The sequence below is a fragment of the Ictalurus punctatus genome, chromosome 29 (assembly GCF_001660625.3).
Source record: "Ictalurus punctatus breed USDA103 chromosome 29, Coco_2.0, whole genome shotgun sequence".
Taxonomy (NCBI): Eukaryota; Metazoa; Chordata; class Actinopteri; order Siluriformes; family Ictaluridae; genus Ictalurus; species Ictalurus punctatus.
Genome location: NC_030444.2, coordinates 8,956,445 through 8,984,181, shown reverse-complemented (window position 1 = coordinate 8,984,181; position 27,737 = coordinate 8,956,445). Strand labels below are relative to the sequence as shown.

The 27,737-nt window shown below is 36.6% G+C and overlaps 1 protein-coding gene across 3 annotated transcripts; it reads left to right on the top strand.

The window, feature by feature from the left end:
* The first annotated feature begins 566 nt into the window (after window positions 1-566).
* On the top strand, window positions 567-27,737 carry LOC108260999 (fucolectin-1). 3 transcript variants are annotated; one of them, XR_006981437.2, is made up of 9 exons: window positions 568-745; window positions 947-986; window positions 1,271-1,315; window positions 2,037-2,319; window positions 9,383-9,522; window positions 9,622-9,713; window positions 9,883-9,966; window positions 16,456-16,568; window positions 22,156-22,876. XR_006981437.2 is itself a non-coding variant. In XM_053677566.1 (8 exons), exons 2-7 carry the CDS (start codon window positions 950-952, stop codon window positions 9,958-9,960), a joined length of 675 nt encoding a protein of 224 aa, XP_053533541.1. In that variant the 5' UTR covers window positions 567-745; window positions 947-949; the 3' UTR covers window positions 9,961-9,966; window positions 26,925-27,737. The 3 variants fall into 3 exon arrangements, 2 of the variants coding, with proteins under 2 accessions (XP_053533541.1, XP_053533540.1); XM_053677566.1 differs by lacking the exons at window positions 16,456-16,568; window positions 22,156-22,876 and adding an exon at window positions 26,925-27,737 and having other exon boundaries at window positions 567-745; XM_053677565.1 differs by lacking the exons at window positions 16,456-16,568; window positions 22,156-22,876 and adding an exon at window positions 11,325-13,289 and having other exon boundaries at window positions 573-745.

Genomic DNA, 27,737 nt, shown 5'->3' with positions numbered 1-27,737 from the left:
TCAGGGCATTTAAAATGTAATCTCAAATCATGTTGGCTGTACAAACTGTGTTAATGTAACTCAATTCAATCACATGGAATTGTTGTATGCGTTTGAATGAAGTCAATTCAATGCTAATGAATTATTAGCAAATGCATATTATGTGCTACTATTAATTAATATTATCCTGGTGTCTATTTTTTTAGAGAACAGCTTCCTCTTAAAGTATAATGAATCTGCACATTTTAACAGTTCAAGTGGAGATGTTATTAATGTTTTGTCACATTAATGATTCTGGGTCTCATTGCTAGAAATGAAAACCTCTTAACTCTGAAAGTCAGTTTAACAATATTCATCTCTTAATGGAGAAACAACAATTAATGTGTCATCAGATGACCAAAAGGAATGCTGGGTGATCCATCACATCAGTTTTAACCTGACATTTTTGCTTTTGCTCCACACATTTGTACAACAGTTTTTATGAATCAGACATAAATTCATTCATAAATCAATTATCACACTGGATAAAAGCTATTCCTATATTATGTATTTCTGTATGTATAAAACCTAAATGGAAGATTTTTGCTTCATGTTTTTTTTTTTTTTACAACTTTGTTATAGACTGATGTTTGAGGCAAACTTATTTGCATTTGTAAAGCACAATGTGAATTTGCCTTTTAAATAAACTACACATTCATTTAGTGATACACCAGGTGGACAGCTCCGAGTTTCATGGGTCAAAGAGATGAAGAGCATGTAGAGCAAGGTAAGAAATCTCTCTAAACGGGGGCTTTATTTGGCTTAATGCATTATATATTTGATATATGATGCACTTCATATAAATTGATCTACACAGTAAAAGTCTGATTCTTAAGTGGTGAATGCCAAATTGCTTTCTCAGTTGACTACATTCCTTTCCTTCAAGTGCTGTTGTAAATCTAAAGTTGTTATCTTTCTATTTGAACAGAAAATGGAGAATTCACAGAGGCCCATGCTTCTATTTTTAGGTAAACTCTCATTTGAAGGGATCAAACTGATATAGTTAAACGAACAAACAAACAATAACCAAAAAAAAAAAATATATATATATATATATATATATATATATATATATATATATATATATATATATATATATATATATATAGTGTTAGTTGCATTACAGTAATAATGATTTAATACCTTTTATAGATTTTTGTGAAAATACCTATCAAAAGTTATTCCTCTTACGTCTCTCCCCAAGCAGACACACAGTCAAATGTATCATTTTAGATTGCATGTTTTTGCACAGGGATATGCATTTTCTCATTGCAGTGGATTCTGACCCATGAGGAAGGTAAGACTATACTAAAATACAGAAATAAATACATACATATATACATATACACACATGTACATATATACACACACCATGGGGTCCAAATGTCTGAGACCACAATGGAAATCTGGAAATAAACAAGTTTTAGAATTCTGAAAAGTTTAAAACCAAGAGAGAAATGTTTAATATTTTGAATATTTAATATTGAAAATTCTGCACTATTTCTAGGTCCCTAATTGTAAAATACATTTGTGATATTGACCATGTTAACTGCATTGTACAAATGTCTAATCTCTTCTATTGAAGTATGTGTTCATACGACACTCCCATGGATGTGATCTAAAATGGATTATAAGGATTTGCACAAACTTGTGGAGTCCATGCCAGCTCGAGTTCAGAGTCATTAAAGCAAAAAGGGGACATACTACATATTAAGAAACTCAGAAATTCATGTAAATATTTAAAATATTCTACTAAGTTATAGTCAATAATATAATTTCTAATTAAAACTGTTAAATTAAATGTAAAAAATGCAAAATAGAAAGATTTTCCACTAGTGCTCTCAGACTTTGGGACCCGACTGTGTGTGTGTTTGTGCATTTGCATGTGTGTGTGTGTGTGTGTGTGTGTGTGTGTGTGTGTGTGTGTGTGTGTGTGTGTGTGTAAACAAACAATTAATAAAAATAAAATTTAGTTCAAGATTAATGAATGAATAAATATGTTCTCTTCTTACCTCCAGTCAATGTGGCCTTAGGAGGAATAACAACACAATCTTCTTTATATCTTAATGATTACCCTGGCTACTTTGCTATCGATGGCAACAGAGACTCTTACTTTAATTCCTACTCATGTTCCTGTACAAATGATAACTATAACCCATGGTGGAGGGTGGATTTGTTGGCGATGTATGATATTAGCAGTGTAATCATCACTAACAGAGGGGACTGCTGTCCAGAACGGATAAATGGTGCTGAGATTCACATTGGCAACTCCTTGGTCAACAACGGCAACAATAACCCCAGGTGAAATTATTAAAAATACATCTATATAAAGAATATCAGCATAAGAGTAAGAGGTTATTTATAGAGTTTTATTAACAATTCAAAAAGCTTCCTGCGTATACGGCTTTGCAATTTGGTAACAAATATTTGTATGTATTTACAACTTTAATAAGGCATTACAACATTCCAGTAAAATTGTTATTATATTGTAATGTACATAATTACAAAGCACTTGAAGTCTTTTTAAAAAGCTGTTTAAGAAATATATTGTGAAATATTTTTAACGACATCAATTAGTCTTTTAAATAGTCAATCATAAGATTGGTATTGCTGATTTTAAAATATTTTACACTTTATTTTTAAGTATAACTCAAACATTTAAATTTAAAATTATTACAGAAAATGTACATAAAATATATTACAGCAGTTCTTTACCTGATTGGCAAGGACATTTTAAAATGTACAAATTGTGTAATTCTGACATGTAAATTGACAAGGAGTGAATTACTACTTACTGACAGTAGTTCTGACTACATGCCAAATCGCAGGTTTATATGAATGCACTTATTGTAACATGTTAGTCCTACAATTAAAACTTATAAAAATACATGATAGCCATAAACAGATTTTTTCTGTAATTGTTAAGAATATAGTAGAATACTGCAATATGTCTCTCTCTCTCTCTCTCTCTCTCTCGTGTGCGCATGGACTGAGTGAGTGGGCGGAGTCGGAGCGGAAGTGAGTGAGTGTGTGCGGAGCGTGGCCGAGGCCGCTGCTCCAAGTTCGCTTGTTCATTTTTTCTATCTCTTTTTTCTATCTATTTTTTCTTAAGAAATACGATTTCCTTTAGGTCTTTGGTTTCTGAGAGAGTTCAATTTACTACTGTTTGTTGTGCGCGCGCGCGCGCGCGCGTGTGTGTGTTTGTGTTTGTGTGTGTGTGTTTGTGTGTGCTTCTCGCTGGCCTGGGCGGCTGTTTCCGTGGTGTTTTGGGAAACATGGCTGTCCCAGGTACCGGGAAATATGATTCCCTCACGCGGCGGCATGCTATTAAAGTAGCCACTACCGCCAGCGTTGAGGAGGTGTGTCTGGCCGTGGGGGAGAGTGTAGGATACGACAACATTCTGTCTGCGGCCCGGATGAATAGTGCTGTTGTGCTGTTTCTGAAAACGGTGGAGTTGGCAAACGAAATGGTGGACAGTGGAGTTGTGCTTGATGATGTGTTCCACTTAGTGCTTCCTTTGTCAACCCCGTCAAAAAAAATAATCCTGTCGAATGTTCCTCCTTTTATTAAGGGCGAGGTTCTGTCCCAAGCTCTATCCCGCTATGGTAAACTGGTCTCCCAGATCAAGAGGATTGCAATTACAAGCAAATCCCCTCATGTAAAACATATCGTGTCTTTTAGACGATTTGTGTACATGGTCCTGAAGGATAATAATGAGCTGGAGCTGACACTCAATGTAAAGGTGGAGGATTTTAATTATGTAATTTATGCCACTACTACTACAATGAAGTGTTTTGGGTGTGGTTTATCTGGTCATCTGGTGAGGGCCTGTCCAGAAAAACGGGTAAATCCCGAAAATAGTGATAATGCTAACGTAGCCGCTGGTAACAAATTTACTGTTGGAGAGGGTGTTGGGGTGGATGGGGCCCACACACCGGGAGAGGGAACAGCAGTACCCTCTCAGGTGGAGGCACCTGAAGCTGGCCCCTCTCACCAGGGTATCAATGTTCAACCAGGTGAAGAAGAGAAGGCTGAGGGTGAGCCTGAGTTATGTGATAAGGATACACAGGATAGTACGGTGTCACTAGATAGTGTGGATCCGTCCCTTGGTGATGAAGTTGCGGATGATAGCTCTCATATGGAGACGGAAGAAAATGTGTTCAAGGTGCCCCAGAGAAAGAGACGGAGAAATCGTCCTCATGCACAGGCTAAGAGGAAAGATGGCGTAGAGGAGCTGAATTCTGGGGAGGTAGAGAGTGAGAGTGAAGCCTCCGACTGCAGTATAACATGTAGTGTAAATCTAAGTGGCTTTTCGAGCCATGAATATAGCGTGGACGACATCAAGGTGTTTCTGAGAAAGACTAAGCATGCTAGGAATGTAAGGATAGACGAGTTTTTCCCAGATGTGGAACAGTTCATTAGAAAAACACGTGGGTTTATGTCAGAAGGGGGTTTCACTGATCAGGAGGGGTACCGTCTAAAAAAAATCCTTACAAAAGTCAATGGTATGCTGGACAATAATGATAGTGACAGTCAATCCTAGACATCATGTATGTAATTCTATTAGTTTTCATCATTTTTATGAGTGAGTTTCGAGTTGCTTCGTTGAATTTAAATGGAGCAAGGGAAATAAATAAAAGATTTTTGTTGTTTGAAACGGTGAAGCAAAAGAAAATTGACGTAATCTTTGCTCAGGAAACCCACACAGACGCTAATAATGCTGCGGACTGGGCCAGGGAATTTAAAGGTTTATCCGTTTTAAGTCATAAGACATCTACCAGTGGGGGAGTAGCTATTTTATTTTCCAATAATTTTATCCCCTGTTCTTATCAAGTTGATGAAATCATAAAGGGTCGACTGTTAAAGGTTAGAGCTCAATATGAGAATAGGTGGGTCGTTTTTGTTTGTGTTTATGCCCCGACCACGGCCATTGACAGAATGGTATTTTTACGAAACCTAGATAATGTCCTAAAAAATTGTGACTCTGATGATTTTTTGATTCTAGGGGGGGATTTTAACTGTACAGAGCTGGATATGGACAGGAATCATGTAGAGCCCCATATGCCATCACGTAGAAGGCTAGTCGAATTAATGAATTCCTGTGACCTTGTGGACATTTGGAGAAATTTCCACCACATGCAGAAACAATATACCTGGGTGCACTCCTATAATAATATGCTCTCTATGGCCAGATTGGATAAATTTTATGGTGTTAAACACCAGTTAAGTGCTTTTAGAAGTTGTGCAATTATACCGGTAGGATTTACGGACCATTGTATGGTTCTGTCTACTGTGTTTTTAAGTAAACTCAAGCATAAGAGTGCGTATTGGCATTTTAACACCAGTTTATTGCAAGACGGTCATTTTAAGGATGTGTTTAAGTATTTTTGGAGTGATTTTAGAACAACAAAGCATTCTTTTAAATCTGTGCAACAGTGGTGGGATTTTGCCAAAACACAAATTAAACAGCTGTGTCAACAGTATACCTCCAGTGTCACGAGAGACACAACTCTACGTATGAAATCCTTGGAAGATGAAATAATGGCGCTAATGGAGCCAATGAAAAACACAGGACGGCAGGTATGCATAGAAAATTTAAGGACAAAGAAGAATTTATTGACCAAATTGCTAGACGTTACCGCACAAGGAGCTCTGGTCAGGTCGCGATTTCAGACTGTAGAGTGTATGGATGCACCGTCAAAATTCTTTTTTAATTTGGAAAAAAAGAATGGTCAAAATAAGATGATACATGGCCTGTTTTCTGATGATGGGACACTTTTAGTGGACCACAGAGAAATTCGAAAGAGAGCAGTCGGGTTCTACAAGGAACTGTACATGAGTGAAATCTCCATTGAGCAGGCACATGATAACGTCTTCTTGGAAGATCTCCCTCAGGTGTCAGAGGTAGCACATGCAGACCTCGGAGGGGAGTTGACCCTAGAGGAACTGCTACGAGCCCTCCAGGGTATGGAGAGTGGCAAGGCACCAGGGATCGATGGTCTACCGGCTGAATTTTATAAGTCCTTTTGGCCTGAAATGGGTGCAGACCTACTGGAAGTACTGGGTGACAGTTTAGTCACGGGGCGGCTGCCGCTCAGTTGTCGCAGAGCAGTTTTGACTCTGTTGCCCAAGAAAGGAGATTTACACGACATAAAATCATGGAGACCTGTCTCAGTTCTCTGTGTAGAATACCGACTGCTCTCCAAGGTATTGGCAAACCGACTTAGTAAAGTCATGGAAGAGGTGATCCATCCGGACCAGACCTACTGTGTGCCGGGTCGATTTATTCACGATAACATTTCGTTCATTAGGGATGTTGTAGAGGTCGGAAGGATTTTTAATTTGGAATGTGGTTTGATTTTAATTGACCAGGAAAAGGCTTTCGACAGGGTTGAGCATACCTACTTATGGAACGTTTTGTCTGCTTTTGGTTTTAATTCGGATTTTATCGAAAAAATAAGAGTTCTGTATCGTGACAGTGAAAGCATACTGAAGGTTAATGGTGACTTGTGTGCTCCTTTTAAAGTTCATAGGGGAATAAGACAAGGATGCCCACTATCTGGCATGTTATATTCCCTTGCGATTGAACCTCTTTTAACTAAACTGAGAACTGAACTACAAGGTATAACAATTCCAAAGTGTGAGGGTGTTTTTAAACTATCAGCATACGCTGACGATGTGGCGATACTTGTTGGCAGCCAGAGAGATGTTGATACGATACGGAAGATCACTGACGATTTTAGAATTGTTTCTTCTGCCAAGGTAAACTGGGAGAAAAGCGTGGCGTTTTTAATCGGGGGATGGTTAGGCGGCGTCCCAAACCTCCCAGACCGCTTACTATGGTGCAGAGGTGGTTTTAAGTATTTGGGGGTGTTTTTAGGAGATGAAGGGTTTATGAGGAAAAACTTTGAAGGGACTGTCGAGAAGGTAAAGGGTCGGTTGGAGAAGTGGAATTTTTTAGTTAAAAAAGTGTCCTTTAGGGGGCGGGTACTTATAATTAACAACCTGGTAGCATCATCCCTCTGGCATAGGCTTGCGTGCATCGATCCTCCAATACATGTTTTATCTAAAATCCAGTCAATTTTAGTTAATTTTTTCTGGGATAGTCTACACTGGGTTCCACAGAGTGTTCTGTTTCTCCCCAAGGATGAAGGGGGACATGGACTGGTACACCTGCAGAGCAGGACTGCAGCCTTTCGGTTACGTTTTGTGCAAAGGCTGCTACAAGGACCTGTAAATGCAAACTGGAAGGGTGTAGCATGTGCCATCTTACGGACACTTGAAGGGCTGGATTTGCATAAACCTCTTTTCTGGATGGACCCGAAAAAGATGGACATCAGGAAACTTCCTGTTTTTTACCGAAATGTTTTTAAAGTGTGGGGACTTTTAACAGTGCAGAGAGTACAATGCTCAAGTTCTCTCTACTGGCTGCTGCAGGAGCCGATTATAAAGGGTTCCATTCTTGATGTCTCTCAGAGGAAGCCGTTTCCTGCGCTTACGGAGAGGTTCTGCAGGGCTGGAGTCGTCACTCTGGGTGACCTACTGACCGTAGCAGGACCGGGTTTTGGGAACGCGGTGGCAGTTGCTGGGCACATAAAGATGAGGTCAGTCCGTGTAGTCACGCAGTTCCTTGTGGAATGGAGGTCCCTGTTGACTGAAGAGGTCTTGAAAATGCTGGAGGAATATTCCGGAGGGCTAAACAGTCCCAATGACCAAGATCCCTTACCAGATTTTAGTGTCTCGGCGAATGTACATGAGTGCTCAGGTGTGTTTTTTAAATCTGAACAACTAAGTTTTGTGGGTCCCAAGGTACCATCTGGGAAAGAACTGTATAAAATGTGCGTAATATCCCTAAAGAAAAATTTTTTGGACAAAAGAGTCGACACATCTTGGCGGTCTGTTCTACAAATAAAGGAACATGTAAAGCCACAATGGAGGGCTTTATACAAGTCACCATTAACAAAAAAGTGTGGGGATTTACAGTGGAGGATTTTACACGGTGCAGTGGCTGTTAATTCTTTTATCTGTGTTTTAAACCCTGATGTGAGTTATGAATGTCCTTTCTGTGCTGTGAGAGAATCTGTGTTTCACATGTTTATGCACTGTGTGAGATTGAAGCCTCTTTTTACTGTTTTACAGAGACTGCTTGGCCATTTTAATGAGAGTTTTACAATCGAAACTTTTATCTTTGGTTTTAAATACTCTCAAAAAAAAAGGTTTAAGTGTCAGTTGATAAATTTTATCATAGGGCAGGCAAAGATGGCCATATATGTCAGCAGGAGAAACAAAATTGAATCAAATTCAGGGGACAGCGTTTTAGTGGTTTTTGCGATTCTCTTAAAATCTAGGATATTAATCGATTTTAAGTTTCACCAAGAGATGAAAGACCTTGTGGCGTTTGAAAATATCTGGTGTCTTGAAGGGGCATTATGTGTGGTTTTAGAAGAAAAAGTGAGATTTCATCAACTTTTAGAAGACTGTATACATACTGGTTGATACTTGGTTGCTTATTTTATTTTCTTCACCCTTTTGGGGGTTTTGAAGGCAACTGGAAGGAGAAGTATTTTAATTATCTATTTATTTATTTTTTTATATATATGTATTTATATGTATATAAACTTATTTTACTTTTTTTTTTCTTTTAAGGTCATTTGCAATGACTCTGAGGGACCGAAATAGGTCAATGTAGCTTTTAAAAGCTTGTAAATAAAAGGCCTTTGAAATTCAATTCTCTCTCTCTCTCTCTCTCTCTCTCTCTCTCTCTCTCTCTCTGTGTGTGTGTGTGTGTGTATGTTTGTGTGTGTGTGTGTACATTATAGTAACTTAGCTACATATTACATTTTCTCATCTTCCCTCCAGTCAATAGGGAATCCTTCTATGCCTTAGAAGGAATAGTGACACAGTGTGAATCCCAGAAGGGTTTAATTAAGTTTTTTCCCCCTTTCTTTTAGCTTTTAGAATGGAGGGCTGCATTTTTCTTATTAACTTCATGGGAGAGAAAAAAGAGAGGGTGGTGCTGGAATGACTGTCTATAGCTGCTATTATGTAAGGGATAACAGGAACTAACTTGTCTCACAGGAGTTCTGCAACATTAAACATGACTGTAGACTGAGAAAAAGTATGATCTGTCATTAAAAATAATAATTTATAAATTATTCTCCACACTCCGGTATGAAAAGAATCAACTTCAGGGTGGTGACATATATGAAACATCATTAACCTTGGATTTAATATATAAACTTAACTTTAAAAAAAAAATTCCCCTCATCTCTCTCTCTCTCTCTCTCTCTCTCTCTCTTTCTCTCTCTCTCTCTCTCTCTCTCTCTCTCTCTCTCTCTCTCTCTCTCTCTCTCTCTCTCTCAGATGTGACGTTATCTCTAGCATCCCTGCTGGTGCCTCTGCAAATTACACCTGCAAAATGAGGGGTCGTTATGTGAACATCATCATTCCCAATGTTAGCCAGTTTCTCACGCTCTGTGAAGTGGAAGTCTATGGGGTTCCAGGTTACACTTTTATATCCAGTTCACAATTTCATATAAACACTTAAAGTCAAATTAAGTTTTACAACAGCTGATAAATATCAACCCTGCTAATTTTTTTAGTGCCTGTTACTAAGAGGGCATTTCTGAGATTAAAGTTTAACAGCAGTGAGGATCTCATGAACCCTACCGTGAGGGACAAAGTTCTTCAAAAGGTTTGTGTTTATGACATGTATGGAAGATACACACACACACACACACACACACACACACACACACACACACACACACACATATATATATATATATATATATATATATATATATATATATATATATATATATATATATATATATATACCTAATAATAATTTTTCATCATAGATGATATCTGCGAATGTCCAGCCATCAGTGCTTCATATCCGTTGGACAAAGGAACCAGAGGTGGAAACTGAAACTTAAAGAACGGTAGGAAATATCACTACTACTACTGCAATAATAATAATAGTACAATTACTTCTACTGCTAATAATAATAATAATAATAATAACAATAACAATAATAATACAACTACTTCTACTGCTAATAATAATAGTAATATAGCCATAAGCGGCAATCTGCAGGGTCCAAACACTCCTTGCATATAGCACCTCCAATGGCCAGTTCTTGTCAACATTCATAGAACAATAAAGAAACATATTCACACGTATCACATTTTGTGAAGATAGCTCAATGCTAGTTGTTTAACGTACCTGGTGAAAGCCAACTGGCAGAAGGCAGACTTTTTTCTTTTTTTTTTTTAAAAGTATTTCAGTTACAGATTAGCAGAAAGCGCACACCAAATTCAGCTCAATTGGAATTTTGGTTTGAAGAGAAGCAGCCACTTGAACTTAATGCTGACCCCTATGAACATGAACAGCACCCCCCAGGTAGCCATTTTGAGTCAGATACTAGGAGGTCCTTCCCTGAATTTTCTATTCAAGTTTTGTGGCAATAGCTTAATGGGAACCTTTTCAATTATCTGCTGATATCTGATTGGCTAATGACAGGCATGTTTTTTTCAGTTGACATTTTTCATGTTGACATTTGTAAACAGCAACATCTCACTTCCCTGAGTAATGGGAGGGAGTACTATAACCCCAATTCCAAAAAAGTTTTGTTGTTGTGAAAAATGTAAATAAAAACAGAATGCAATGATTTGCAAATCTCATAAGCCCATATGTTATTCACAATAGAATGTAGAAAACAAATCAAATGTTTAAACTGAGGAAATGTACTATTTAAAGGGAAAAAAATAGGTAACTTTGAATTTGATGGGCGCAACACGTCTCAAAAAAGTTGGGACGGGGGAACAAAAGGCTGGAACAGTAAGTGTTACTAAAAAGAAACAGCTGGAGGAACATTGAGCAACTAATTATGTTAATTGGCAACAGGTCAGTAACATGATTGGGTATAAAAAAGTGTATCTTAGAGAGGCAGAGTCTTTCAGAAGTAAAGGCCTGTGTACAAAAGTCTGCGAAAATCTATAATTTGTGGAACAATTTCAGAATAATGCTCCTCAGTGTAAAATTGTGAAAGCTATGAATATCTCATCATCTACAGCACATGATAAAATTCAGAGAATCTGGAGAAACCTGTGGCCCAAGTCTCTTTCAATAAATCTAAAATAAACACCTAATTACAGATAACTTCATCATATCAACGACTAAAAGTTTTTATTAAAGAATAGCAAGGCAAATCTGTTTATTATTATTTATTAATTCATTGATTTATTTATTTTACCTGAGTGATATGACAGTCAATAATTTTGTCATTCTGACTTACAGGTGGCAAAAATATATCTTAAACAAGAAGAAGTGGTGAAAGAACAAAAAAAAACATCAAATGTGTGAGGTTTTAGGTGTAGCACTTGGAACTACTAGCCAACTGATGCAATACATTTATTAGTTAGAAGTACTAGAATTTTTTGTTTGTTTGTTTGTTTTGGAAATGTATCTATGAAAAATTATTGTTATTAGGCCTACTACAGGGTTCTTACAAGGTGCTTGAAGTGCTTGATTTTGGCATTTGGTAATTTAAGTACTGGAAACCCTTGAAAATAGCCTTTTTTTATCTAACAGTGCTTAAAAAGTGCTTGAATGATAAAAAGTCAATAAATACGACATCACTAAATAACTTTAAAGCGTTTATTTTCTATAGAACACGAATACAGTCCTTTTACTCAAAATATGACTCCCCGCTGCAGCCCCTCCTCCAACTTTTTTGAAAAAACCACCTAGCGTCATATCTAGTGACTTTTTAGACAATTAGTTTCTAACTTTCTCTCTGAGAGATTATTTTACATGGAAATATAGCACAAAATCACAGTGCACCCGTTGTCTTTAACTTATGTGTATGGTGGTTTTGTCAGATGACGTCGTGGTTACAAAATCAGGATTTTAGCAGTGCAGAGCAGCAGCTTTCAAAAGGTTTGAAAGTGACTGTTGCTGAACCTATACTCTTTTATTGGGCCGCAGTTCAGTCACTATTTCATACTTGTTCTGTTGTCTGACAACAGAAACAGTAAAAATACATATGAACAGCTAAAGTAAATGAGAACAGCTTTATTGGGAATTTGGCTGTAAAGGGCTGACATTAGGCAGAAGGAAAATATGATGTAATGATGTAATGAATATGCTAATTAGTGCATGACATCATCTAGAAACGTTTGGACACAGTGCTCCTGACACTCACTTGGAGTATTTTAACATTATGGTGAAGATGAGGCAATGCCTGGGAAATACAAATTTAGTCCATCACAGCTGGGAAAAGGAGCTATATTAAAATTGGCTGTGTTTTTTAAATTCTTATTTTCATTAATATTTTTGGGAATTTAAAAAGAGAAATAAAGAATGTTTGAATGTATAGTCCATGAAAGCAAAAGCATACACTGTACTTGAAAAGTCATTGGAAATCCTGGAATTTCATTATGAAGCATCTGTACGGACCCTGTTACTATGTACTATGTCACTGATGTATTAAACATGCCCTCTTCATTTCTGGGTTTAGCATAGTTATACCTCGGTTTGAGTTTAAAATAATAGCTAGATTTTCTGGTAGAATAATGCTAGTTAAGTTTCTCTCACAAATATTATTGAGTTATTGAGATACAGTATATTCAGTAGTCTTTCTGGGAAAGTGAGAATTTCTAGGCTAACATAAAAGAAAATAAAACACTCAAATTTTCCTGGTTGTAAGAACTGCTCATTCATCTGTACACCTTTACAGTTTTCATTGCAGATATATCATGAGCTTTACTGAACTAATACAATACTCCTAATCCTCGTCACCTCCCAGCCAATCAGTCATCACAGTCTTGATGAAATTTGGTATAGTTGGAAGCATGTTTAAAACACTGAAAGTGCTGAAAACATGTAAGAATGAGGTTTTACTCACTGGCATAAATGTGTTCACTTTAAACTTTGTTCCTTCCCTTAAACACTTACCTGCTTGAGAATTTCCAATGTTTGTAGAAGGATGATTCTCAGTACAGCACATTAAAAATTATTAATGGGCTTTTAATTAATTACTTAATTAATTAATTTGTTTGTTTGTTTACTTATGTGAGACAATTATGGGATTTTCTATTTAATACATGTCCTTTTTTATGCTTTTACATGATTTTTTTCTTATTTGGCTCATCCTTCATTCCCTTAAATCAACACTTCACATTGTTAGTATCAGAATCTTATTTAACATGCAACATATTCGATGATCTGTAACTAAGACTCAATAAAGAAATTCTCATTACACAGAGTGTTCAGAATGTTTCTGAAATACTTCAGCCTATGATTAGCCATGGATTCCTGGGAGGATATTGTAGAATTCTCTGAGGATTTCTTCTTATCACACCATTGTAAAAACCCAAACCACTAAATACTGGCTTCTTCTTTTAATTTGATTGTCAGTGCTGAACTCAAACCAACTGAATTATTGCAAATATCAGGAATGATTGTGATTGAAATAAACCACTGATTATGTCCTACTTGTTTGTTTCTAGATTGTATGACTTATTTAGCCAAATCTAAACTCACCTCTCTATTTGTGTAACTGGATACTCAGGATAATGAATTTTCACTCTGGTTTCTTTAATTATAAATAAAACTATTAAATAAAAATGTGACACACTTGCAGCACAATGCGTTCTCAGATCAATAGTGGGTGACTGTGTTCCCTTTCAAAAGGAACTTCACGTCACGTTAGCTTAACACTGTGGGTAGCACCCTTGCACGTGACCGGTATCTGAAGCGTATATTTTTTAAATTAGCATATGTCTACCAATATGTAAACCAATGCAAATGTTTTACACTACAAATACAAAATATCATGCACTATGAAATAATAATAATAATAATTAATAATAATAATAATAATAATAATAATAATAATAATAATAATAATAATCATTTATTATTATTATTATTATTATTATTATTATTATTATTATGATTATTATTATTATTATTATTATTATTATTATCCTTATTGACAAACAATCGTTAGCAGTGGTCAATCACCTTAGGGCCCTTAAAGACGTTAAAAGATATTACTTAATATTGTCCTATTAGCACCTATATCAAAGAAAAACCAAGATAATTTTAAGAAATATCAGCTTTCATTAAGCTTGTCCATTAGATGCTGAACATTACTCAACCAATGGCAGCCATGTTGTTCAAGATTCACAATTGTCCACGTATATGCTCGCTGGACCTTGGACAAGGACAATTCTTGCAAGATGTATTCATCAAGTCTATTGTACCAGTGGTTCCACATTTACTCTCAATTTCATATTTTGTTCTGTTATAACGCCACCAACTGGTCACATTCAGTATTTTTTAAGAATTGTCCACAGGTTGTACCGATACGTAAGAATCCCAAGTTTGGTGAAAATAGGTCATTCTGTTCAAGAGCCATTGTAGCCATTTAAGTAAAAGTGTTATTATTGATCTAAGTAGTCCAAAGAATGATCCTGCTATAGGATTATTACAGTTGAGCAAAAAACCTAGGACTACCTTGTAAAACTAAGTTTCTGAAATAATCTCAAATATTTAACAAACAATTTGATTTACTTGAATGACAGCAGTGGTCCTAGAGGTAAAGTTGTTCAGAATCAGAAAATCTAATGTATGATACAAAGAATATGTGTATATCTGAAACATTAAATGATATACAATCATATTCACCCCAGTTTTTTTATTTTTTATTTATTTATTTTTACTATTCTATTGCCACCAAATGGCCAAACTCCTCCATTTTTGCCACCTTCCCTCAGACTGGGACCCTACATTAGTTTACCAAGTTGGGTGAAAATTCCTCATTCCCTTCAAAAAACCTAGGACTAGTTCCAAAAAGTAGGTTTTACAAACAATCCAGGATGGCAGAAATGAAATCAGAAATAGAACTTTTATTCGTCTGGTCCTAAGGATTCCACAGGTATGAGACACTTGAGTCTCTGACAAACGGGTCAACAGTTATTTCCATTTTTCTGCTCACTAAACATGCTCACTATAGTGCCACCATCTGGTAGATTGGGCTGAAACATTGTGACACTGTAATACTCTGGGGTACTACCTTCCCTCTAAGTTTCAGTCTCTAGGCCTTAATAATAATAATAATAAAAAATTAAAGCTGCAAGCAGTGATGAATGGGCCCTCGCACCCATGCTTAAAAATTGCTTGAATGATAAAAAGTCAGTGAATACCAAATAGTTAAATAACTTAAAGGGTTTATTTTCGACAGAATACAATCCTTTCACTCAAAATATGACGCCCCGCTGCAGCCCATCCTTCTCCCTCTCCTCCTCTCACTGTTCACTCACTTATTTTAACAGAGACAGCTCTGGTCCACTTCTCAGACCCCTTTAGCAACTTTATTGAAAAAGCACCTAGCAACATATTTAGCGACTTTTCGGTCAAAGGTACTTTCTTTACCTTAGGTACTTTCCATAGAAGAGAATGGCCAGTACTGCCCGGTGAGTGCAAGGTCCTGCTTTCAACCCGGAGACACACTTCTCTCTGCGGCTACTTTGTTCAGTGAGGGGCAGAGAGGAGCGGCACATTCACTCACTTCTAACTGTCTCTGAGAGATTATTTTATATGGAAATATAGCACGAAATCACAGTGCACCCGTTGTCTTTAACTTATGTGTATGGTAGTTTAGTCAGATGATGTCGCGGTTATAAAATCAGGATTTTAGCCGTGCAGAGCAGCAGCTTGGAAATGGCTTGAAAGTGACTGCTGGTGAACATAGTCACTTATTATTATGAAAGCAATATACATACAAAATACATTTTGCTCAAATTAGCCTAAAAATAATAGTTTTCTTCAGAGTAAACAGAAATTCCTGTAGACATAAATTCCTGCAGATTTTACACAATTAAGTTGCCAGTAAACTACTGTAATGATTTCAGGCTGCAATTATAAAATGACCTAGTACAACATGTTATTTTACAGCTCAAGAAAAGTTCCATAATAATTCATACCATTACATGGTTGAAACAATGGTGAGAATCAGTTGAAAATCAAACACACTTTTTTTCAAGAAAAGGTTGAAAATGACTAAAATATCCCAGAATGCATCTCTGTATTACAGTGATTCATTGCACATTTTTAATGCAGGACCTTAATGTGAAATTTTAATGTAAAAATTAAAGCAGTTGCCTTAAATGTGATAGATCTTTAAACACCGTGTACCGTATCATAGTACAGTGTCCCTAAAACACAACACTGTACATATACAGATAACACTTTTGTTTAATCTTAACTTATGTGACATGTCAACCATACAAGTCCATGTAAAAGTTGTTCACATAAGCGCATTACTATTACATGTAGCACCTTCTGACCAATCAGATTTGAGAATTCAGCACTGGTGTGGTATAAATGACATATAATACCCTCTTCTCTTTTCCTCTTTCAGTGTTCTCTTTAATCTTCTACAGGCTTTCACTCAAAGATAAAACTGTTGGACTACATATCATGTTCCATTGAGAATTCATATAAGTACAGGGTACCAACATTCTTCACAAAACTGTGAGTTATTTCATGGCAATTTTTATATTAGTGCATATTTGTATACAGTATATAAAGTCCTGGTTAATTCTTTTCAGAAATATGCTGCAAATAGTATTGATTAAATTGCATTGGGTTGATTATTATAATCCCACAATATTTTTTAAATAGCTATTAGAAAACGTCAGGGTTACGCATGTAACCCTGTTCCCTGAGAAAGGAACGAGACATTGCATTTAGCATAACAGTATGGGAACGCCTTGTGCGCGTGACCGGTATCTGAAGCTTGTGTAAATTCATGCCTCTACTTATAGACCTGCCATGATCAGGTGACGTGGCAATTAAGCACCTCGCATGATATATATGTGGCACCTGTGAACCTTGCCGCCAGCCTCTATTGTCTGAAGCGAAGACACAATTCACAGGCCTGCCCTGGTATGACATGACATAATGTCTCGTTTCCTTCTCAGGGAACAGGGTTACATGCTTAACCCCGATGTTCCCCTTCAAAGGGAACTTCTACGTTGCATTTAGGATAACAGTATGGGAACGGGAATACCCACTCCGTCATACCGAGGGTACGGCCTGTTCAAAAAAAACCAAGCCCGAGGGTCACTGCAAGACACTCGGGCCCGGGGTGGAATGAATATCCAGGCTGTAATAACAAATGACTGTGTGTGGCATAGACCACCCTGCAGCCACACACACATCCTGCAAGGATACCTGTTTGGACAAAGCCTTCGAGGAGGCGACCGCCCTAGTGGAATGAGCTCTTATGCTCAGAGGCGTGGCGAGACTGCGTGTCGTAAACCCTAGAGATTGCTTCCACTATCCAAGTAGAGATGCGCTGCTTTGACACAACATCACTTTTCCTGTCACTGCCAAAGCAGACCAGTAGCTGCTCCAATTTACGCCACTGGCCAGAGCGGTGGACGTAAGTACAGAGAGCCCTTACTGGACACAGCAGGTGCATCCTCTCTTGTTCTGGTGTGAGGAACAGAGGAGGGCAGAAAGCCTACAACACCACAGGGTGGGCAGCTGATGTAGGGACTTTAGGAATATAATCTGGCCTAGGATACAGGAAGGCCTTGGCTAATCCAGGGGTAAAGTCAAGGCAGGAAAGAACAACAGAGAGAGCTTGTAGACCTCTTCTCTTGTAGAGAAGCTTGTAGAGAAGCTTCTCAGAGGCTGACTCTAAGGACTTGAATGGGGCACCCGACAGACCTTCCAGGACTACAGAAGGTCCCAGGAAGGTATGTGCGGCCTACAGATGGGCCTCAGCCGTCTGACACCACGCATGATCCTCAAAGTTAGAGGATGGAGGATGCTGCCCCACATAGGCTCCCTCAACAGGGGCGTGGCTGGCCGAAATGGCGGCCACGTAACCCTGATTGTAGAAGGAGCCCACACCGCTGAGAAATGTTCTTGTAGGAGCCCCAGGACTGTAGCTATTGCGCAGTTTACTGGGTCTACAGTGGATCCCTGCGGACAGGAATCTCCCAAGGAGTGCCATCTCGCAGGGATATTATTCCTCAGAACCATGTTCGAGTTGGCCAAAAGATGCTACTAGCAGACTGTCTTGGCGAACTCTCGCTAGAGCTTGTGGGAGCAGGGCGATGGGGGGAGCAGCATACAGATGTGACCTCGGCTACATGTGTGGACTCCACCCCAAAGTCTCCCAAAATCTAGCTTTATCTTGCTCAGTGTTGATAGGATTGACACTACGCCTGTTGGGGATAGAAACGCCCTCATCGTAGTAGAATCCTATAACCCATAGAAAAGTTTTCCACTGCACCGGGGAAAGCATACTTTTCTGAGATTCAACCTGAGCCCCAACCTCTTCATGTGGGCGAGAACAACATCTCGATGTTGAACCGCCAGCTCCCTGGATCGTGCTAGAATTAACCAGTTGTCCAGGTAGCTTGGTACACAGATGCCCTGGAGTCCCAGTGGAGCCAGAGTGACATCCATGCACTTTATGAAGGTGCGAGGGGATAAAGCTAGCGATATTCCTATGTGGAAATATGCACCTTTTAGATCTATCGTCACAAACCAGTTCACGAACTGAATCTGTGGCACGATAAGTTTGAGCGTACGCCTCTGAACCTGTATGTCCGAAGAGTACGGTTCAGATGATGCAGATCTAAAATTGGAAGCATACTCACACTTTTTTGCGGAACAGGAAATAATGGCTGTAAACCTCCATCCCTTCAGGAATGGGGTACATGTTCTATGGCCCCATTGTCCAAAAGGGGGCTTACTTCCTGCACTAATGTCGGGCTCTGGTCTGTGCTGACTGCTGTGGTGAGCACACCTGTGAACCCGGGGGGGCTGGGGGGTTTAAAGCTATAACTGGACCCGGTAACCCTTTCTACATTAGACAGAACCCATAGAGACACATTTCGCAGTAGTTGCAGGCTGCCTGATGGTCTTTTAGTGACGTTAACTATTCCACATTCTATTGGAGGGAAGAATCAGATTTTCGTTGCCCTGTGACAACTCGCTGACTAGAGAACACTGAAAACTTGGGGACCGCCTTGGCTAGGGGAGGCCCTACAGTAGCACTGGGGGCTAACTGCCCTAACAACCTCATAAGTAGAGGCATCCTATAAGTAGAGGCATGATTTTACACAAGCTTCAGATACCGGTCACGCGCACAAGGCATTCCCATACTGTTATGCTAAATGGAACGTCGGAGTTCCCTTTGAAAGGAAACAACATTTGATTAGTCCAGCTACAATTTTACTTAGAATTATGAAGACATTATGAAGTGTTCATAGGTCTCCTTGTGTAGTATTGTGTGTACGTGAATGTGAGGTGTTATAAAATTATCTGAACCAATTTATTTGCAATAACAAAGACACATACATACAGACAAACAGACAGACAGACAGACAGACACACACACACACACACACACACACACACACACACACACACACAGTATTATAAAAGCAAGGCCAATTCTTGACAGAACATCTGGGCAATGAAAACACCTGTCAATCACATGTTACAATACTTGCTTACGTAAAAATTGTGTGGTCTGACAACAAAGGTGCCATGTTCTAAGTTGTGCAACACTTCTAGACATACATCTCAGGAAATGAAAGCTGAAATTTTGAATTATTGTCTCGTATTCATATTTTGATCTCACTCCCAAATGTGTGCAGTGTATAGCAAAAACAATAGACTTGGCCTTGCCATTCAAACACTTTCTGAGGGGACTGTATAAATGGTCCTTACTTTTTCTCTCATCATATGTAGGATATAACATTTTCCTTACTTATTGATCTCTACCTTTCTCTCTCTATATATATACCCTATTAAGACTGCATACTTAATATGTTACTTTCAATGGCAGAACTGTCTCTGTATCTTATTTAATGTAACTTGTTGAGCATATATTTTACTGAGAAGTAGTCAAGAAGTAATAACAATAAACACATTCAGTAAAAAAGTATCAAATATTTATACGTAGAATATTACATAAATATAACCAAATATAAAGTAAATATAACCAGATGTATAGATAAAAATGCTGCTATAATAAATACAGAGCCACAGATATCAATACAAAAAATACATGCTCAAAATAGTTACAGGTTATTAATATGATAATAAATATGATAATAATTATGAATGCCCAACCAACATCCTCTATTTATTTCAAACATTAAGAGCACCTTCACATGATATTAAGGATTAAAGATTGAAACACTGTTAAACAAGCTCCTTAAAGCTTACAGTGAACTGTGATAGTAATACATTTCATATCATGGTAATTTTTAAACAAGATTCAGTAACTCAATCGATAAAATTTTTGAGGTGGTCTATTTTCTCTATACTCTAGGGCAGAGTAAAGTCTTCCACACCTACAAGGGTTTAAAATGTGTACTGCAGTCAGATGAGAGTAAAAGCTTCCAGCTACAAATTGTATTGAGAGCATAGAGAGTCTAGATTAAAGGGCTACTACACATTAAATGTGCTAATGTGTATATATACGATTTTACTGCTATCTCTGTCTCATCTTAATTTAACACTTAATTTGTATTTATACTCATTAGCCATTTTACAGATATACCTGGTGTGCTTTGCAAGTGACATGGAATGTCAGTGTGTGTGGCACTGGTACAAGTGAATTTAAGATCTTTAAACATCTCAGTGTTATGGCTGAGCTGAGAATCAGTCCTCAAACAAAATATCCAGGTAGCTTTACCTGGTAAAATCCCCACTGAATGTAGATACAGGGCCATGGTACCTAGTAAACTGGCCACTGAGTGCAAGTATGATTTTCTTTTAAGGTTTAAGCCACTTTGTCCAAGACAAGCCATAATAAGAAATATTTGCATATAAGTTCATGACCCTGAATGAGGAAAGTCAAAAAATTTCAAAGAGAAAAAGGGAGATTAACCAGTACTTCAGACATCTCAAATGTGGAAATGGCTTAAATTGACCCATAACATAATAGGAGGGCTAAAATATGAAATATGGTCTGCAGAAAGGATTAATGAATGTGTATGAAAGAATGAACATGCAGGATTTCAGTTTGTATGTGGGTTTTCTTACATGTCATTTTGTTCCATGTGGTAAAAGATCTTACGTGTATCTTCTCTCTTATCTGTCTTATTTTGTCTGTATGCATGTGAATTTGCTCCGTGTGGTAAAAATGTTTCATCTGCATCTTTTCCCATACCTATATCTTATCTGTGCGTAAAATGCTGCCACATGCATGCACACGCACACACACACACACACACACACACACACACACACACACACACACACACACACACACACACTTTTTCTGCATTTATCATGTGGTGTTTAGCTGTCAAGGCGATTTTTCGGATCTTGTAGTACTGAAATAAAAAGACGTTTATACACTGTGAAATTGGAGATTGGGATCAAACTCTGCTTTTGAGATTTAAAAAAAAATGTTTTTGTTGAATATGCCGGTTCAGAAATTAAAGCAATATACATACAAAATACATTTTGCTCAAATTAGCCTAAAAATAATAGCTTTCTTAAGAGTAAACAAAAATTCCTGCAGATTTTACACATTTAATTTGCCAGTTAACTACTGTAATGATTTCAGGCTGCAATTATAAAATGACCTAGTACAACATGTTATTTTATAGCTCAAGAAAAATTCCATAATAATTCATACCATTATATGGTTGAAAACAATGATGAGAATCAGTTGAAAATCAACACACTTTTCTTCAAGAAAAGGCTGAAAATGACTAAAATGTCCTAGAATGTATCTCAATATTACAGTGATTTATTGCACATTTTTAATGCAGGACCTTAATGTGAAATTTTATTGTAAAAATTAAAGCAGTTGCCTTAAATGTGATAGATCTTTATACACCTGTGTACAGTATCATAGTACAGTGTCCCTAAAACACAACACTGTACATATACACATAACAACACATTTGTTAACTCTTAACTTATATGAAATGTCCACCATACAATTCCATGTGAAATTTGTTCACAGAAGCGCATTACTATTGCATGTAGCACTTTCTGACCAATGAGATTTGAGAATTCAGCACTGCTGTGGTATAAATGACACATGATACCCTCTTCTCTTTTCCTCTTTCAGTGTTCTCTTCAATCTTCTACAGGCTTTTACTCACAGATAAAACTGTTGGAGTAAATATCATGTTCCATTGAAAATTCATTTAAGTACAGGGTACCAACGTTCTGCACAAAACTGTGAGTTATTTCATGGCAATTTTTATATCAGTGCATATTTGTATGCAGTATATTAAGTCCTGGTTAATTCTTTTCAGAAATATGCTGCAAATAGTATTGATTAAATTGCATTGGGTTGATTATTCTAATGCCAGAATATTTTTTTAAATTGCTGTTAGAAAACAACATTTGATTAGTCCAGCTACAGTTTTACTTAGAATTATGAAGACATTATGAAGTGTTCATTGGTCTCCTTGTGTAGTGTTGTGTGTATGTGAAAGTGAGGTGTTATAAAATTATCTGAACCAATTTATTTGCAATAACAAAGACACATACAGACAGACAGACAGACAGACAGACAGACAGACAGACACACACACACACACACACACACACACACACACACACACACACACACACACAGTATTATAAAAGCAAGGGCAATTTTTTGCAGAACATCTGGACAGTGAAAACACCTGTCAGTCAAATGTTACAATACTTGCTTACCTAAAAATTGTGTGGTCTGCCAACAAAGGTGCCATGTTCTCTCATCATATGTAGGATATAATATTTTCCTTACTTATTGTTCTCTTCCTTTCTCTCTCTCTCTCTCTCTCTCTCTCTCTCTCTCTCTCTCTCTCTCTCTCTCTATATATATATATATATATATATATATATATATATATATATATATATATATATATATATACATATATATATACACACACACACAGGTAATCATATTCTATAACTACAGTTTGATTTTCAGTCATTCATTTTCCTCTGGGTCTTCAGTGGTGTTGGTAAGTGCTCTTGAATTTCTTTCTTGCTCAAACTTTAGATTTTGATGACTACAAAATAAATTAAAATAAACAGAACATTATAAAAAATATTTCTTCCTAAAGGGTATGTGATTGTTAATAAATGTTAGCATATTGATTATAATATTGATTATAAAAATATTATACTGTAGCACTTTTGAATTCTTACATCTGATTGGTAAAGAATGTTGATGAATTCACAGGGACCAGTATGTAGTACATTCTACATAATCTACAACTATTGATTAATTGGTAAAAATTCTGTAATTTATTGAAGTATCAATGTATAATCATTGATATGGTAAAAAAAAACATTTATTTAACATTAATTGAAGGAGTCTCCAGTCTCAGGGCTTGAAACAGTCGGTATGATTTCCTCCATGGGAAAATCCTCAGGATGAAGACCTTTTTGCTTCACAATTACTCTTTAGCAGGACAAGCTGAATGTTCTGTTTATTAACTTAAAAACATTTCCTTACTGAATCTTTAAATTTTGTGCACCATGTCAGTGGTCCTTCTCACAATATGGGCCATATATTAGATCTAGTACTATATTATGATATCTCTGATTCTAGGTTAGAGGTCTTAGATGATGGCATTTCTGACCATTACTCAATAGTGTTTCAAACTGTCCATAACTGCTCCTTCTCAGCCTGTAAGCCTATAAGCTAGATATTCTTCATCCACATCTTTTCAAAGACATTTTTACAACTGCTGGCTCCAGTGTAACATCTATTTAATAGCTCCTCAGTGAATGGAGTTGTTCCAAGCAGTTTTAAACATGCAATTCTACATGCCTTATTAAAAAACCTCTCGCAAAAAACTGACAATACACAATAATTATAGACCAATCTCCAAACTGCCTTTTATGTCCAAGATTCTGAATAGAGTCTGTTTGCAGCTCTATTCCTATCTAAATGTATTAACATTCTAGATACGTTTCAGTCGGATTTTAGATCTTTGCACAGCACCGAATCTGCATTATTGAGGGTCTCTAATGACATTTTGCCCTCCATGGATTCTGGCTCACATGTTGTTTTTAGTTTTATTAGGTCTCAGTGCACCGTACGACATTATCGACTATAATATTCTTTTCAATCATCTTTAATGTTTGGTTGGCATCCAGGGAATGGCCCTTTTCTTCTATGGCAGTTCAGTTAAAATGTGCTGTCCCTCAAGGGTCAATTTTAGAACCCTTTCTATTGTTCCTGTATATGCTTCCTCTGAGTTTTATTTTTCAGGTTTTTTTTTTTTAGCTTTGTTATGCTGATGATTCTCAATGTAACTTTCCAGTGAGCGTAGACAAAACTAATTAAATTGATTTTTAAAATGTTTCCAATACGTTAAACATTGGTTGGAAAACAACTTTTTACAATTAAATGAAAACAAATCCGATGTTCTTCTTCTTCTTCTTCTTCTTCTTCTTCTGCTTCCTCTTCTTATTATTATTATTATTATCACTATAATTTTAAACATATCTGTGATTGCTTATTTGATTGATTGATTTGTAAACCACTTTGGAACAACTTCTATTGTTTTAAATGTTCTCTATAAATAAAGGTTGACTTGACTTGATGACTAAAAACAGAGAGAAAAGAGAGGCTACTGAAGGAATGTTTGTATTTATCTGCTATAACACAAATGATAACAGGATGTAGTGTTGTGGACTTTCCACAACATTAAATGGAAATATGAACAGCTAAAAATAAGACATACCATTTTTAGCTAATTTAAAATTGGACATGTTGTTATGGAAAGTGATCAACTTCATGCTGGTCCACTTCACCACCTCAGTATTGATTATTTATTACAGTATGATTTGATTAATCTATAGCAGCATATTCCAAAATGTTTTATTCCTTACACATGCCATAATTTATTACAGCGCATAAAGAAGCAGAAGAGAGAAAAAGCCATGTCCATATTCACCTGTCAGAACTTTTACTTTCTACCAAGGAATATAATCACCCTAAAAAACCGTCTGATCATCTTCATCATTACTGGTTTTTGTGGGGGTTTTTTATCTCTGCTTTTGGCTCTCAGTGTTCTGTACCACCATCATAAGAGCAGAGGTCGAATCTCATTCATCGTCATCTTCCTTCTACTCAGTGACCTGCTGGAGCTGATTCTGAGTCCAGTCCTTGTAACATACATTTTCAATGGAAATGCAGGTTGGATGAAACCTGTTATCACCCTGTTATTTGGAGCTAGGCTCTGTGGTCATCTGCTTCACCAGGTGGTGGCATTAGAAAGCATTGTTACTGTAAAATATCCATCAGTTGCTGTTATTTTCTCCAATTCCTGCTCTATTACCTTCTGCATGTTTGTGTGGCTGCTAGCAATTGGATGCCAGTTCATCCGAAGCGACATTTTTTTTGTAATAAATATGTGTTTATGTGTGTTACCTGTAACTACATGTACAGCATGTATAGTAACATTTAAAGCCCCTCTTGACACCACCCAAGCCACAGCCAGGAAACCAGGAGTGTTAGTGCTAAGTGTTGCCATGTTTACTCTGATTTTATATGTGCCATTTTTCTTGGATTGTCTTTTTGAAATACCTTTTATGTTGGACTGTCTAGTAAGTATGAGACTGATTTCAGAGCCCCTCCTGTGTGTTTTCATCTGCAGGGAAAATCGAAACTAAATAAAAAACCAAACAATTTTTCTGCAGCACAATAGCAAATATATATATGATTAAAAAAAAACAGCAAGAGAAGTGATATTTAATGTACAGTAACAATATTTTCTATAATATTATAATATTATTATTCAGCAACTATATATTGCTATAAAATAAATTTTTTACTGGTTACTTCATGTAATAAAATATGACACAACAATATTATAGTAAATAATGTTTAAATAATATTATAGTAAATAATACTTCTCTATATCATATATCACTTCTCTTGCTGTTTTTTTTTGTACTTTTTTATTTCTTTTTTATTTCTTTATTTGTGGTTTTTTATATTCATTGTTTTATTTACACCCAATGGCTTCTGGGGGATAAATGTTGACATTTCACATAAAAAGTAAATTCAGAAAAGGAATTGAACATGATTATGCTTTCTCATTTGTAAGTCGGTTTGGATAAAAGTGTCTGCTAAGTGAATAAATGTAAATGTATGCATGCATTGTATGCACTATATGAACTGCTGCTGTTATGAAGAATAAACAATAATCAATATTTTTTTTTGCTCTGTACAAATGGTGTTGGAGTTTAAGTAACCTTAAATTACTTTAATGATTTGTTGAAATTATTATTTGTTTTGGACGCAATACAATAATCGATTCACTAAATATATAATCATTAGATCTTGAACAAAAATGTTTCACAGGTTTGTCAAGTGGGACTGCACTGGTAGCTCAGAAATAAAGATTCAATAGGCTTTGGATCAACTGCAATAAAGTAGCTACTGAAGATGAATTATGATAATAATAATAATAATAATAATAATAATAATAATAATAACAACAACAACAACAACAACAACAACAACAATAATAATAATAATAATAATAATAATAATAAAATTTTATAATGCTAATAATAATAATTCCTGTTGCATTACTATTCTTTTAATATTTTTATTATTAATTTATTCTGAGTGCATAATAACAACATTTTAAACATTATTATCATTTAAGTTAACCATCACAAAAGGCAGATTAATGTTGGTGTTTTAGTTGGAACACAAACCAACAAATTCATCAACCATTTAATTCAGTAAATACCTTAGATTACATTAAATAATATACAAAATAAGATTAATTCAAAATGAACTACATTTGCATAAATGGAAGTTAGTGAATGTATCCATCCATCGATCATCTACTGCTTACTCCTTTTCAGGGTCACGGGGAACCTGGAGCCTATCCCAGGGAGCATCGGGCACAAGGCGGGGTACACCCTGGACAGGGTGCCAGTCCATCGCAGGGCACAATCACATACACACTCACACACCCATTCAAACACTATGGACACTTTAGACATGCCAATCAGCCTACCATGCATGTCTTTGGACTGGGAGAAAACCGGAGTACCCGAAGGAAACCCCCGCACATGCAAACTCCGCACACACATGTCCCTGGCAGGACTCGAACCCCGGACCCTGGAGGTGTGAGGCTGTGCTTAGTGTATGAAAGATCTTTTATGAAATATATATGTAAGATATTTTTATCTTATATGAAATATGAACGAGATTTCTCTTTCGGTATATGAAAGAGATTTTACAGGCAGGATTTCAGTTTATACCTGGATTTACATGCAAGTGAATTTGCTGTGTGGTAAAAGATCTTATCTGTATATTCTCTCTTATCTGTCTTATCTGGTCTGTGACTAAATGCTGGCAGTTATGTTAAACATACACAAGCATATACCTTCCCTTCTGATTAAATAAAAACAATTAAAAGGAATAAAATGCATATCTAAACTGTAAAGTACAGTTCTAAATATTTAACCACATGTAGGGTAATAAAGCTGTAAAAAATAACAATGTAAATTTTTGATATTTCTCTAAAAGATAATTCGCTCCCTCTATAATGGGGGTATTTCAGAATTAAAGAGAGCTTGTGACATCCACCTCATATTCAGAGTTATGTGGTTTTTGTGTAGATATCTGCAGTGTGCGCTCTTTTTGCCCATCGCATGACAAAATCATGCACA

Bases quoted from the DNA above. Each gene is read 5' to 3' on its own strand.
- LOC108260999 (XM_053677566.1), top strand. From the start codon at position 950: ATGGAGAATTCACAGAGGCCCATGCTTCTATTTTTAG. The intron at 1,316-2,036 runs GTAAGACTATAC...TCTTACCTCCAG, and splicing joins GATTCTGACCCATGAGGAAG to TCAATGTGGCCTTAGGAGGA. The intron at 9,523-9,621 runs GTTACACTTTTA...TAATTTTTTTAG, and splicing joins GGAAGTCTATGGGGTTCCAG to TGCCTGTTACTAAGAGGGCA.